The 12,856-nt window shown below is 34.5% G+C and overlaps 1 protein-coding gene across 3 annotated transcripts in view; it reads right to left on the reverse strand.

Moving 5' to 3' along the window:
- COL11A1 (collagen type XI alpha 1 chain) overlaps nucleotides 1–12,856 on the reverse strand; it is a 214,931-nt gene that overhangs the window by 69,018 nt on the left and 133,057 nt on the right. For all 3 annotated transcript variants that reach the window (XR_012130262.1, XM_036996455.2, XM_036996454.2), the window contains exons 37-41: nucleotides 11,125–11,178; nucleotides 6,293–6,346; nucleotides 3,530–3,637; nucleotides 3,070–3,159; nucleotides 2,762–2,815 (exon numbers count right to left, since the gene is read on the reverse strand). Coding sequence is in view for 2 of the 3 variants with exons in the window: in XM_036996455.2 (XP_036852350.2) it covers nucleotides 2,762–2,815; nucleotides 3,070–3,159; nucleotides 3,530–3,637; nucleotides 6,293–6,346; nucleotides 11,125–11,178 (360 nt within the window). In the remaining variant the exon portion in view is untranslated. The remainder of the gene's footprint in view (nucleotides 1–2,761; nucleotides 2,816–3,069; nucleotides 3,160–3,529; nucleotides 3,638–6,292; nucleotides 6,347–11,124; nucleotides 11,179–12,856) is intronic.

Raw genomic sequence — 12,856 nt, forward strand, 5'->3', positions numbered from 1 at the left:
CAGGCATGGAAGGCATCACTAAGCTGTCATTCCCACAAAAACACAAGCTGGAGGTCAGCATTCAGTTTTCCTCTTTCCTCACTGCCCTTAGCCAATCTCATTAATAAACCCTATATTCTGCCCTTCCAGGTTCTGCCCTGTCCTTTAACTTCCCACAGCCTTAATGGTTGACTCACTCTGTTTTATGACATTGATCGCTGAACTTCATGCTCATCTAGTCTCTCTCATCTCTATATATTACACACTAATGATGATATCTTCCTGAAAACCTTATTTCTTTTACTCCAAAAAAATGACATTTTTTTTAGTACACTTGCTCCAAACACTTCAAATCTTCGAATCGTTTCAATTTGCTATCTTAGAGCTTCAATAAGCATATGCAGTGTTATATTTGGTAAGATCAGGTATTTCCTAACACCTTATCCTTTTCCTAATATAATTTTCTTGCTTTTAAATGATTTTGTAATCTTCTGCCCTCTTTACAGAGCCAAGTTCAAGGGCCACCTCCTGCACGACCTTTTTGCTGATTTCTTTTCCCTCTGCCCTTGCAGAATTACTAATTATTATTTGTCTGTCATTAGGCACTTAACCACTGAATGTCTTACAGTGTTGTTTAATCCTTGGTATGCTTCTTTTCAAAATTGCTTACCTTAAGGTCACTTAAAGGGATATAATCCATGGAGCTTAATTGTATACGGGGAAGTAAATAGTTATTGCCAAATAAACAATTGTTGCAGCCAAATAAACAGCATATTAGATATTTATATTATATTTAATAATATTTTACATATAACCAGAGAATTGTTGATTAATATCCTGTTAAAGTATATCTCTTGGGCATATTATGCAGCCTACAAATATTTTGATTTCAACATCGATTACAAACACCTAGGATAGCATTGTTTACCTGGGCCCTAAAAAAATAACTTTGAACTGATTAATTTTGTAGTCATGATTCAGGTTTCACTGATACAATACAACTGATCTTAAATATATATTCCTAAAAATAACATCACTTTGGAACCTGGAGGTCTGGTTAAATGGATTGCATTATACTGAACGTTTGGAAGACTCTCTGCTCAAACAGTAATTTTTGTCTTATTCAACTGTGTTTCCTGCTAGTGTTATCATTAACTAACTTATGAAGATAGGTAAAAACGTTCTGCATGATCTTAAGAATTTTATGAATATAGAAAATCAAATACAGTTGCTGAAATACCTTATTTTCTTTTCAAAAACTCTACCAGATATCCATACTTACTTTAACCATTGTAATATGGTATTTGCAAGATCTATAGATTAAATATAATGTTAATCGATCCAGTGAAGGTTATATTGCTATATTCTCAGTATATACACTTTAATATTAGGTTTTATAATTCAAACATGTACTATGGAATGAATACTGTGTGTCAGGCACTGTGCTGTGAGTGTAACCAAAAAGTTCAGGAACTCACAGTCTAATGTGAGAGACAACCAGTTATATTCCAGTGTAATTTCTAAAATACAAAGTGTAACAAAAAGCCCTGAGGGGGAAGAAATTGCACTAATAAATGAAATAGAGGCAACTGTTCAAAGATGACTGTATAGATTTAATATTTAGCTGGATCTCTATAAGCAAATAGGATTTTTGTCAAGTGGAGAAAGGAAAAATAGGGTTTTCTGGAAGAAAAGTAAAAGTAAAATGTGTTTTCTCTACAAAGTATAAATGACTATGGCAGTTTGAGAAGCATATTCAAAGCATTAGATTGAGTAGACTTAGAATGTAGGGAATAAGGAAAATAAAATAGGCTGTGGAGATTGGAATCCAACTGTGAAGATGACTTGCTGGTCACAATAAGGAATTTGGTTTTTGAAGGCAGCATGAGACCATGAAATATGTATAAGAAGGGGAATGACATAGTTAAGAATATGTAACTGTAATTATAGAATCAGTGGGAAATCTAACTGAAAAGGATAAGAAAATGGAGTCAAGAAGATGAGTTAAGACATGAGTAGGCAAAGAGGCAGGACAGAGTCTGAACAAAAATAGTTATTAGAAATGAAGAAAAGGGGACAAACTGAAGAAACATCTTGGAGATAGAAATAATGTGGTTCAACATGTTCTACAAGGAAGTTGAGAGAGGATTTAAGACAACTTTCAGCCTTTTAGATTGGTGAAATAGGCAATGAGAAGAGGCCATGAAAATTGGCAGTTTGGCTGTTTTGTAACTTTTCAGAGTACAGACAAGAATAATGGTGATTTTTATGGGAAAAAATGAAGGCTATATATTTGACTGATTTCCTGAGGGACTGATCTATACCTCAAGAAAAGGTGAAGTAAAAATCTGAAATTTATTCATTTACAATTATTTCATGAGGTTACACTGACTAAATAAAACAATCTAGATAATACATAAAATGAATATATGCCCTTAATGCTTATGAAACTTTTTAAAATGCATTGGCAAAACTCAAGTCTCTTCAAGTACTCAGAATCAGACAAATTATGATTTATTTCCTCGGGTATTGTTAAGAGGCAAAATAACTCTTTTTACTTCCTGACAGCAGCAGTGGAGTAAATATTTCCAGTTGTCTAAACTCTTCTGTTTCTGCACTCATTAGTGCGTGCAATTAGAGAAACCAGGCACCGACTGACTTGATTGACATGTATTTATTTTCTCTCCCACACACACGGTGGGATCACAGCATGAGAATAATGAAAGAAGAGCCGCAATTTGCAACCATGGACTGTGTGGCTGTTTATTAGAAGCATACTTACCACTGGACCTGGTGGGCCCTGGGGACCTTCCCCTCCTTTCAGTCCAGGTGCACCCTGGGAAAAGTGAAAAAACAATGAAAATGAGTGATGCAAATTGAATATAAGTAGGAGGGGAGGTATGATTCATAAATGAGGATGTGAAGTGTTTTTAGACAGAAATACATATTGCTATATATATTATGATAATCAATGCATATGCTTACATATTTCCCCCTAATTACTCATGAATTTTCATGTACTTAATACCTGAGAGAAATGCTTCTAATAAGGAATCTCATTCACATGCTTTACCTGTACATTGAGCATACCTGAGCTCCAGGAAGACCTCTTTCACCTGGGAAACCACGTAGTCCTGCTGGTCCATCTTTCCCTGAGATACCTTGAGGACCTGGGTCACCCTAAAATACGTAATATACAACAACATAAAGAGTAATTTCTATGCATGTTTCCACAAACAAAACTGTTGTGACCTCTAACTTGCTATAAGACAGTATCATTTAAAGAAGAAAATGTTGTGTAGAATGCCATATACATTAAAATGAACTGACCACTACCTATATTTAAGATTGTATACAGCTTTATAGTCAGTGGGACTAACTGGTCTTGTGTTATTGCTCAGGCATGTCTTGAAGAACAATAAACTGAATACTTTACTGGCATTAATTTAGATACTGTGCTAACATTTAGAGAATCTATGGACAAGTGAGGAGTTACAGTGAGAAGAAAAGAGATGTGTTCTGCCAGAAATGTTCCTTGACCATCTTGTACCTTTGCACCTTCTTTTCCTGCAGCACCAGGAAGACCTTGCTCACCAGGAGGACCAGGAGGACCAGGATGTCCACGTTCGCCTATTGGACCAGTCTCACCAGTTGGTCCCTGAATTGGGTAAGCAAAACCTCATTAGATAACTCTTTTATTTTTGGCAGATAACACAAACCCAAAATAAATATTGTCACCTTTCACAAAAGTTTATCATTTTCATACTATCCTACAAAATTCTTCATTAAAAACATTGGAAGTAACATATCTGACAGGAGTCTAAAAAAATTACATGTACTCTTGGTTAGAATCTGAGTGTACAAGAGAAACACATAGATAAATTCAAAGAGCTATTTTCTTTAATACCAGAATTGCTTCAGAGTAAGGCGAGTCCAAGTATTGCTACAAACCACGGCTTTTAACTACAGTTTTATCCCATTCCTCTCTTTATATAAGATGTCGAATGAGTTTAGGAGTAAAAGAATAATTAATTGGTACCATACTGGTAGCTACTCAATGAATCACTGCTTGAAAAGCCCAAACAACAAAGTGGTTATCTTGGAATTTCCATGATTGGAGACCTCCTTATTGTTAATTTACATTCATTTGACAAAGTCTAGAGAATGTGGCAGAAGGATCCTGAAGACCATGAGTTTGGGCTGGCAGTTCCTCTCAGCTGAAAGCTGTAACAAATAGCCCACTGCCTTAAACTGCTGCAAATGCCAAAGTGAAAAATACCAGGTCATTTATTTGTCCCCTGAGTGGTGCTATTTGGGGATGCTAGAGTTTAATGAGCTTTCAGTAAATAGAGAATGGTGACCAGTTACTCTCTATCTCTACTTAGAATAAAGCAAAATGATATATTTAAGTTCAAGACATACAAAGGGAAGTTTCCAGATGCTAAAGTTGTGAAACGGTGGAGTGTGTTACTGAAGTTGCTTATGGAGTATCATTCCTTGTTATTTTTCTAAAAATGCAATAGATTCTTACCCTCTGGTCTTGGGTTAAGAACATATCTGCTCAAAATTGATGTGCTCTTCTAGGTTTAAATTCATTTAGTAATGTACTGCTGAAAGTCCACAACTTATCATTTATGTGCAAACATTTCTTCCCAAAGGAGTTTTTCCTTAAATATTTGGTAACCAGAATTTCAATAGTGAGGCATGTAAAACTGAATTTAATGCCTGTCATCATTGGGACAAAAATGAGCAGTGATTCACAGAACTGTACAAAAAAGGAGTGAAAAACAGCTACTGCATTCAATATTGTTTCTATTAAGTCACTTCCTTTGTTCTAACATGAAAATTTTGTTACATTTGAAGTAAGCAATTGGATTTTCTTTCTTAAAAGGACCAATAAAGAACAATAATTCAATGGAAATTCATATACTCAATAAAATACCTGCTACTTTTATGCCTTAAAGTAGGCAAACAAAAAAGAACACAGGACTCAGAAGTCAAATGTCTGCATTAAGAAGAGATGAATTTTCAAAAGGTGTTTCAAAATACCTAAATTATTCAGGTAAGCCCCATGACGTTTACATTCTAGTTGGACTCTAACTTGAGTTTTGTTTATGGATAGCAAAATAGGAAACATTTTTTAGTCTAAGTTTTTTCACAGAAAGTTGTGAAGGTATTTGACATGGGAAAATAAAAGTATTTTTAGAGGAATCTATTATTGAGGGGATATTTTTAAAAATTAAAACTGATAAGCAGTTAAAGTCTTTCAACCCCCCCAAATATAGTATGTGAAAAAGTATCATGCATACTGTGTTTTCTTTATAAAGGAGTATACAGTTAGTATTTCCCTTGGTTCAAGATTAGTCTCTGGAATAAAATGGTCAACCAATCCAAGTATTCTTTATTTTTGTTTCACACATATTCCTAAAAAGAAGATGCAGTTTGTGTGTGTGTGTGTGTGTGTGTGTTTGAGTAGCAAAGTGTTAAGAACTAATTATATGATGAGAAAAGACTATTTAAAGCAATTAAATAATGAAAATACTTACTCAACAGCTCTTGCTCTTTTGCTATAATTTGTTGTTAACAGGGGTAAAATTCCAGCTAAGTGAACTAAATGTGCTTTGTCCATTTAATGCACTTTGCCAAAATAAAAATATTACTTTCTACTCCCCTGAACTATTCTCTATAGCTATTAAATACTCTAATTCAGGACACTATATCAATTTTGAGATTCTTTCTGCCACCTATGTTGAAAATGTTACTTTGACATATTAAAGATTACAAACTAATTTTTTATCATTGATGAAAATAATTGTTACGAAGACAAAAATATTAAGATACATGTAATATATTACACATGTTAAAATTTTAGAAAAAAGTTGTGTTCAAAGCTTTATATTGCATTTCTATTGTGTATATGTGTAAATCTATTTTATACTCAGGGAACTGAGATCATTTTGTAATTTGAAATTCTGGGAAAAGATGGTGGCCAACCTGTTTAATAAAGCACCTTGGTGTTCTCAACAGATGGTGCCGTAGTCAGGCTTTCATTTTAAGTTCATTGTGAATTTTCTGACTTATTTTCAGTATTTGTTTCATTCTCTTTTATTCATACAGGCAATTGAAAAATCACGTTAGCTAAATATTTTGCTGAAGTTCATTTGATGTAGGCAAGTTGTATATATTTAAATGTGACCTGAAACATAAAATATAGCATTTTGATTCATAATAAAGTGGACGGTTTTATAGAGCATAGGGGAGATGAAAATATAAACAGAAAAATAAAACGTGTTAGGGAATTAAGGGAACATACCTGTGGTCCAACGACACCCCCTGGCCCTGGAGGACCAGTCTTGCCTTGAAATCCCTAAAGAAAGAAATCATAATCTGTAAAGTTATACATGACAAAAGCATAAATTAAAATTTAGTAAGATAATTGAATAATTCACATAAAAGAAAGTCACCTTTTGACTAAAAATACTTATTTTAAATGCTTAAATATGAGCGATTATATTCCAGTTTCTTTAAAATCCAAATTTTACCATCTTCACTATTTCGCATTGCAATCCAATAATTACTTTAAATAAACTTAAAAAAAGAAAGTAAGGTAACAGGATGAAGCTGGAGTAAAAATGTATTGTGAGCTCTATTCTGCCAGGTGAAACAACATACAGGGTTTTAACCTAACAATGTTTATGGATGAAACACGTGATGATTTTGGACATTCTTTGAACCATTCGTTCGGTTTTGTATACAGAGATAATTCTGTAGTCTGTGATATTAATGAATTTCTCTTTTCTGCATTCCAACAATCTGGTAAAATGAAACAATATGTAGGAGTACACTTATAAAAAGGATACTCTGCATGTTAGTAATCATTTCAATATCTTATCAGTGTTCTTTTTTAACCAGAAAGAATATAGTTACAAATATACTTTGAAAATAATGCAGCCATTAAAATAAAACAGTAGATGTGAGCAGCATGTACTCACTAACAAGACTTTTAGTTATACATTCTGGTATCTGTATTTATCTAGACTCCTAATAAAGAGTCTAGATAAATAATTCATTCTTTAGGTAATTCATTCTGTATGACTGCATTATGATGGGCAAATTTCTTTCTCATTTTAGTTAGCTTATGTTCAACAGTTGGAGAAATAGATCCAAAATACTGGGAGAAACACTTCTGAGGAACTGAGTTAAAGCAAATAGTGTTTGCAGAAATCCTGTCAAACCGGAAATAATGTTATAAAGCAAAGGGCAGAAACTGGTAGCCCCACATTTGTATCACAACACTGCAAATAACCATGATTAAATTATTTATAATAATATAATTTTATAAGTAGCACAAAGGAAAAGAATCTGTATTTGTAATTATTTCAATTGATTTTACAGAAAAAATAAAAAAGATGTATCCTATTTTTAAAATCCATTAATTCTGAAGACCAATGGGGTTCTACTTGAGATAATACTCCTAACAGCAAAACAAATCAATTCAAGAGAAAAATATCTTAGAATTTATTCAGTGTTTTATAAACAATATAGCAGTCTGGTTGCTTAATTGTAACTTTTTCAGCAATTTATTGGTTTGGAAATTTATGTACACATACACATATATAAGCACACATGTTCATATATGTGTATGATGTGTGTGTATATGTGTACTTTTTTCTTTTCCACTGAGAGTTAACAGCTTGCTGTTACTGTTACCAATTTATTCACAGGTTTTAGTCCCACATACTACAAACTCCCTAGATTATCTCAATAATCTCCATGACAACTGTTACCTATATGCTGATGAACTCCTCAACAACAAACTATTTCACAACCTCCATTCTGTGCTGAGCCCTAAAACTCTCTTAATAAATGCCTACTGGCCATTTCCAGCCATAGTTCATGCTCTTCCCTCAACATGACATACTCAACATGGAGCTCACCAAAGGAATCATCTTTGATTTTCCTCCTGTGTTTTCTTCCTTTACTAACAGAGTGCCTTCAGATCCCAGGCTTTCCTCATTCCTCAGACTCAGTCACTTCGTCCTATGTGTCATCTCAGAAACTCTCTCAAGTACAGCTTCTTCTCTCATCTACACTTGTTCTTTTCAAACTGTAAACACTGCTTTTTGATCACTGCAGTTTCCAAGTCAGCATCACTCACTGGTCTACTTTAGCCAAATTACTATTTCACAGAAGCAAACCTAATCAACTCATTGTTAAGTCAATATCATGTAATATTCATTACCAAATTCTATACCATCTGGGCCGTGTTTATGCCTGTGTTAAAGCAGTCAATTAGTTAGACATAAGCAGGAGAAGAGGGCCAGCCCATCACCAAGGAAGACTCCCACCTGGCCATGCCCTAAGCTCCCCTTAGTTCTGGGTCCCACAGGCAAGGATTCCTAGCTTAGCAGGAGGCCCAGACAGTCAAGGACACCTAGACTGTCTAGAGGCCCAAGGCCACAGGGGCTTCCCTGATTACAGGAAATGCACCTAGTCTGAAGATCTTGTCCAGAAGTAACCCCACCTCATTTAAATAACATCTGAATATAACTGGCATTGCAGTTCTGGTCCCCCTGTGGGCTGTGCTTAAGTACTTATGGGTAAGGTGCCTGTGCACTGAGAAAAGAGTTATATAACCTAGAGCTGTCCATTAACCTGTCAGTCAAATGATGTAAAATGCAGAGCAGGACTTCCTGTTGTCTTAAAGAAAAAATAAAAGCCAACCTAACCCTAAAAGCAATGCTGCTTCTGGCTTCCAGACAGCCTGCTCTCCACCATTCTGAGAGTGTACTCATGTTTTGCTTAAAAAGAAACTCCTGCCGTTTAAAACTGTCCTATGTCTGTCTCTTGATTGAATTCTTTCCTTCGAGAGGACAAGAATTAGGGAAACACAATGTGTTCCACTGGTAACAGCTCCAGTTATCTCTTTGCTTTGATGACATGTCCTAAATTCTAGCCGTGATGATTTTTTCTCACCATTCTCTGAACAGCCATACACCACACATTTGCAAGGTCTGTTTCCTCTGTCTAGATTACCTTCCTGCCAGTTTTTGCTCACTAAGTTTTACATGAGATATAAATGTAATTATGAACTTTAAGAAAGTTAAAGTTTTCTAAAGCTTTTTTCCTTAGTAACTGTGAGAGCAAGAATAGCACATAAAAATGATATAATCATAGTTAATGATGAAAACCAACTGACAAAAAAAACCAATGCTTACTTGAGGTAATTCTGTGAAAAATTTGTAGCCCAGATTTGCACTCACACATTCTAAGAAGAAACAGAAAAATGTGGGCGCCAGCACATCTGAGTAGACGACAGATTTGGGCGGAGCTGGAGGAGAGCACTCTCCCCAGGGCTACCCACTCAAAACGTCCAGAGTTTGCAAGTACCTAATAAGCCTGACACTAGGTATCTTACAAAGAAATTATGTGTGAGAGAACTTTTACAGTTCAGAATGGAGTGTGCATGTTCAATACTGTCGTATAAGACTACATTAATCAATTTTAGAATAATAAGGTAAATAATGTTTTTCAAAGTCCCTGGAAACAGAAATTAATTTGATATATGAGTCATTAGAAAAATCTCTTTTAAGACCCAATATATATGAAACTCTTATTGTGATCATCTCTAAGGCACTAGTTAATTTTAGGATCATTGCTGGATGTGGCATTGTGTCTCTGGACAAATTTAGATTGTTTCAGTATAATAGAAACTATTTCTAATTATTCCTAGGGGCTTTAAAAATTTGAATTGTAAGACAGTGGAATGAACCCAAGGATTTCTGATGAGGGCAAGTCTCAAAAATAACAAAATGATTTCTTCTTTAAATAAGATAACCCATACACAGCAAAATACAGCTGTTCTAGATACTGACTCTTCTGTGAGGTATTCTTGGATCCTAGTCAGCATAGAAAATCTCCACAATGACTTTGTTACAAATGATTGACTGCAAGATCTGAATGAGAATATATTTGCAAACTTGAGTGTGGATTCTCCTGTAGAGAGTTTATGTTCCTCATGCAGATGTCATTCCCAGGAGGAAATCCAATTTTACTCCTTAGTCTCCTAAATCATTTTTGATTCTGCTTATGAAATCCAAGACTTTGAAGTTTACAATCTGCCTAAAACTAGGGAGTTGTTACACTAAAAATTGCCACTTGGTGAGCAAAACAGAAATTGGATTGCTGCTGAAGGCTTTCTTGCTTGTTTTCCTTGCAGAGAAATCATCGTGTTTTCAGTCGCATGTACTGCAGTGCAGCTCCAAATATGTCTTCGTGCTGGCAGAATGCGCTAAAATAATTTTGAGTCACACAGTCAAAGGCAGTCTGTGCTGTGGTTTCCTTAAGAAAGCTGGATACAATTAACCAGTGGTGAGAACTAAAAATTTATTTCCAAGAAACATGCTAACCCATGATGATTTCTGATTAGATTAACATCACAGTGGAGTAACTAGACACATGGTTTTCTAACATTGACAGTATAAACAAACAAACCACCAGGATCCTTAAACCATTGTTAAATAGCCAGTTTCTCCTCTACGCATATCATTGTCATACACATACATTGTTCAGACAATTTTTTAATGTCATATTCCTCATAATTTAAAAATAAAATTCAGTTACATTTTTTCCGTTTGCATTTTCCTACTTAAGAGAAGAGTATGCTTTTGACATAGTTCCAGATCAATTGTAGCCTTATGGTTCCAAAATCAGAAGGTATTTCATCCCTTAGTTCTGGCTAGAGGAATGTATTATCTGCATGGCTTCTATAATGTTTCCTTTAGAGAGTGGAGGGGTCAGAGAGTTGGGTGGAATATATCAGTAAATAAAGTCTTCAGTGAAAGGGTCAAGGCTGACAGCCTTGTGGAGGTATCCAGGAGATAGTGTTCATCCCTAGACTGCTGTTATTGACAATAAGGACAATCAAATCAAGTAACACCCCATACCCTCAAGTATATGCATTTAGGTGTTTAGATAAAATCATGAGTCTATTTATGTATTTTTGTTTTCTGATAAAATATTCAATGGAATTAATTTCCCCATTGTCCTTAACCTGGCAATTAAACTTTTGATAACGAAGGAGCTGTTTGTAATGATGAGGTACCAGAGATGGGAAATTTCAGTCAGAAGAATGGGGCCACTTACAGTCTCTCCACGTTGCCCAGGGTGTCCTGGCAGACCATCCTTCCCTGGTGGTCCCTGCAATTGCAAATATGCAAATATTAAACACTGTATCATAAGTATGTCTTGAATTGTTTCAGAGTCCAAACGTAATGTGTTAGTTTCCTTATATTTTCATTCGATATTATACTTTGATGTTCTGCTAATTTTATATATGGTAGTATGTGTATATATTTCTTATTATAATTCTATCTGTAACTGAGACAAAGAGAAAAATGTATAACTATTCTGAACATTTTACATTTAAATTATTTCATTACCATCTGTCTCTTTAAAAACCATGTTTATATAGATGTGCACCTTTATTTTTTCAAAAAGGGTGGTTCTTTAGTACTAGACAAATGAGTATTTTTCCCTCTTCTTGGTGATCCGTTCCCAATTAAATTTCTTGTGCATCAAGATTTGGATAACAGAGTCATAGTGCCCTCTAATGGTAGTCTTGGCTTCTAACTGACAAGAATGAAAAAAATACAAACTCAAAACAATGGAACTTTTACCTCAATTGATTCAAGTAAAGGAAACAATGTGTTATGTTCAATTTTAGCAGTCATCAGGAGCAATTTTTCCCAGTAGGCTTTCTTAAATAACCTCTTAGAAGCATAATGTTTATTAATAAGCACTGGAGAGCAAATCTACTATGCCATCATTTTTTTTTGTATAGGATGCTGTCTTTGTCATGACTGAAGAAATAAATGAAGCAATTTGCCTAGTACTTAAAGTAAACAACTCTGGAGGTTTCTATATTTTATAGGTTTAGTAGAAATAGATTGCTTCTTTAGACTGCTTTATGGATTATTCACCCTACTCAAAAACCATTAAGTACCAAGTTCAAATTTCAAAAAATATTTAATAGGTACAGACAGAAATATTCTCATCCTTCTGGATAAATGAAGAAAAATAATCACTTTAACAACAACATTTTTAATAGCAGTCATAATTCCACGATATATTAATTCTTTAAATAAAGTGTTTATTTAAGCAAATATTCACATAAGTCTGTTTTCAAATGTCAATTCTTTTTATACTGAGTTGGAAAAAAAGGCTGTGATTCAAAATAAGATCATTTTCACAGATAGCTTTCTTCAGTTGGAGTAAGACTTTTTCTAGGTAGGCTAAAAACCTTCAGGAGAATGTCTTCCTGACAGGGCCTAATACCATCTCTGCCCCCTGATCTTGTCTTTATTGACACACTAGTTCTCATATGAATTAACAGCTTTAATTAAAGATTCTTATGATGCTATTTCATTGCTAGCTCAGTGATTCGCTCATGCTCTCCACAGCCAGCTCAGTGATTCTAGTGTCATCCTCCCAAAAAGACCAAGACGAACATATTTAACCAAGGATCCAAAACATTCTTAGATATCGTTTAACTATTCCTTCTTTTAAAAACACATATTACATATTAATGTTATTAGGCACTTGGCATATAGTACTATAAAATGTATCTCTGACCTCAGTTTAGAGGTAAAACACAGAAGTAGTTAATTGCTAGTAGTTAAATTCACGTAGGTTCAGTATTTCAGAACAGTAAACAGAAACAATTCTATGCTTTATCACCATTTTAATATATATAGGAATAAATGTGCTCTCCACTAGATGCAGTAGTAAAACTTTTAACTAAAAGCATAGAGGGTGACAGCTAAAGGATAATAAATGAGGAGAGTTTCTTTTTCTACCCTACTAAATTGCCTCTCAA

Source organism: Manis javanica, chromosome 4 (assembly GCF_040802235.1).
Source record: "Manis javanica isolate MJ-LG chromosome 4, MJ_LKY, whole genome shotgun sequence".
NCBI lineage: Eukaryota > Metazoa > Chordata > Mammalia > Pholidota > Manidae > Manis > Manis javanica.